Genomic DNA, 2576 nt, shown 5'->3' on the forward strand with positions numbered 1-2576 from the left:
GTTTTTGTTTCAGGCCCCGTGGATTCTTGCTAATGCCATTAGGAGCACTAGGAGGAGCCAGAGGAACCTGATTGTTTTACAGATGATCTGTCTCATGTACTACTGTCAGGATACAGTAAAAGTTTTTAGCAAATATGACAAAAGGTTATTTTTATTTACAATTTTTATACAAATTACCCACTGCAGCTTTAGGCAACTTGCAAAATACAGTCATTTAAGAAGTGTTTTTCTTGCAAATATGGTTGTGTTTGCTATGTTTTACATCAAATTTGGTTAACCATTATTCCATTTTTTAAATAAAAGCTTCTTACGTTTTTTTCTTTTTTTTCTCTGTCAGTTATAAACTTGGAGATGAAGAGCGGTGGTTTGTGGGTTCTGGCCAACATCAATGTAACTGGATATTACCGGGTAAACTATGACCTTGGAAACTGGGATAGCCTACTTGCTCAACTTCACTCAGGGCACCAGGTACACAGTCTCAGGCTGGCTCTCGCATGTTTCAGATTTTACTGTCTGGTGGATCCAAGACCTTGGGTGTCTTCAGTTAAACAGTGTGGTTCCATAGGTTTACTTTTCTGTTCTTTTGCTGTCTCTGTTTTCTTTCTCTTCCATTACTTCTGTCAGTATTTACAGATTGTATAATAATTACTTATGTTTCATATTCTGCTTGACACACTGTGCAGGTTATACCAGTGATAAACAGAGCCCAGCTTGTGGATGATGCTTTCAATTTGGCCAGGTATGTCAGTTTTTTAGCCTATTTCCATGCTTGTTCTCATTATGAGTTAGAACCCCAAGTAAAGCCAAGAAAAATACTTTTTGCTACATGTTACCAAGGTGAATAACAAAACAGGCCTAACATAAAGTATACCTGCCCTACAAAGGAAATCTTATTAAATATTGCTAGTAAGTAGCAAATAACACATAAAAAATGTGCTATTTAGAGTGTAACTAACGTGCCTCCTTTTCACTGTCCTCACACTTTTACCCTAAAAATGTAATGGCATCCCAACATTATGAGATTACTGATTCACATAAAATTACCATTCCACAGGGCGTCATGCATGAAAATAAAGAAGGTTGTGTTTCCACTGCATGGTTCAATTCAGCTCGATTCGAATCCACTCGTTGTGGATGGTACATGGCACTGGTGTAATAAAAAATGTTTTGCAAAAAGCGCTGAAGAATTGGTAAATGGACCTGTACTTGTATAGCGCCTTCCAGTCTTCCGACCACTCAAAGCACTTTTACACTACGTGCCACATTCACCCTTTCATACACATTCAATCAGTGATGACAAAGGCCATTGAACAGAAACTAGCGCATTCATACACATTCACACACCGATGCACAGCAATTTGGGGTTCAGTATCTTGCTCAAGGATACTTCGACATGTGGTGGGAGGAGCCAGTGATCGAACCAACAACCTTCCGATAAGTGGACGACCCGCTCTGCCTCTGAGCCACAGCTGCCCTCTTAGATGCCTCTATGGGATTTAAAACAAGATAAAGTGGCCTCAGGTTTACCCAAACTACAAAAGCGAAACAATAAAAAACATATTCACTGCCATTGTATCGCCATTGTATTATTATACATTGTGGAGGCAGAAATCACAGAGACAGATATCCCAACTTCCGATTAAATAATGTAAATTGTGTATCTCTTCTCTCTGCAGGGCTCAGCTAGTCACCACTACTCTTGCTCTGAGGACAACCTCTTATCTGTCTGCAGAGACAGAATACTTACCCTGGCAGTCTGCTCTGGATAATCTGAATTTTTACTACCTCATGCTGGACCGTACTGAAGTCTATCAGCCTATGCAGGTACACTGTATTATCTGTGTGTCAGTGACAAACATTTTACCAAGTCTTACTATTGCAAGATTTTAAAGCATAGTTTAAAGCATACTTGTATAGTTAAAATACCCTACTTACAGTATGTTCATTTACATAACCATGGTTAGTCGTTATGCCCCCTGGTGGCCAATAGGAGGAAAAGCAGTGTCTACAGATAAGCAAGTGTCTTTTACTCACCTCTCTCTAATAATTCTAGGACTACATAAAGAAGCTGGTAACGCCCCTCTTCCTGCACTTCAAGAACATGACATCAAATTGGACCCATGTTCCTTACAGACACACTGATCAGTGAGTGTACTCAATTACACAGTACACAACAATTAAAAGCCTAACAGAAAAAAGATGAACACAGTTATATACTGAGAGGGTTAGCGAAATCATTATATTTCTGAAAATGCACACACCGGTTTCCCAGACTCCCATTCAAAGCGAAAGCTGGGGGAGGTGTGCTGACCTACTCTGATTAGAGGTCGTTATAACTTTTTTTTTCAATATTAATGTCATGACGTAAATTAGTCCCAAACTTTTAACTCTGTCAGCATTAGACTTACAAGGTCCAGGGTGATTTAGAACCTGTTCAACCCACAAAATGTCGATTTCATAAATTTGATAAGAATGTCAATTTTTTAGTTTTAACGTTATTTTCTTGGCCTTTTGCCAGAGACAGCTGGAGATAGACAGGAAAAGGGGGTAGATAGAGGGGATGACACACAGCAAAG

General features: G+C 39.2%; 1 protein-coding gene across 1 annotated transcript in view; it reads left to right on the top strand.

The window, feature by feature from the left end:
* LOC118329906 (aminopeptidase N-like) overlaps nucleotides 1–2576 on the top strand; it is a gene marked incomplete in the record, with an annotated part of 13281 nt that overhangs the window by 6503 nt on the left and 4202 nt on the right. Inside the window, 4 exon segments of the mRNA XM_035664249.1 lie at nucleotides 338–468; nucleotides 684–739; nucleotides 1677–1824; nucleotides 2054–2145. Coding sequence (XP_035520142.1) covers nucleotides 338–468; nucleotides 684–739; nucleotides 1677–1824; nucleotides 2054–2145 — 427 coding nt within the window.

Source organism: Morone saxatilis, unplaced genomic scaffold (genome assembly GCF_004916995.1).
Source record: "Morone saxatilis isolate NCDOM2014 unplaced genomic scaffold, NCSU_SB_2.0 Contig2, whole genome shotgun sequence".
Classification (NCBI taxonomy): Eukaryota; Metazoa; Chordata; class Actinopteri; family Moronidae; genus Morone; species Morone saxatilis.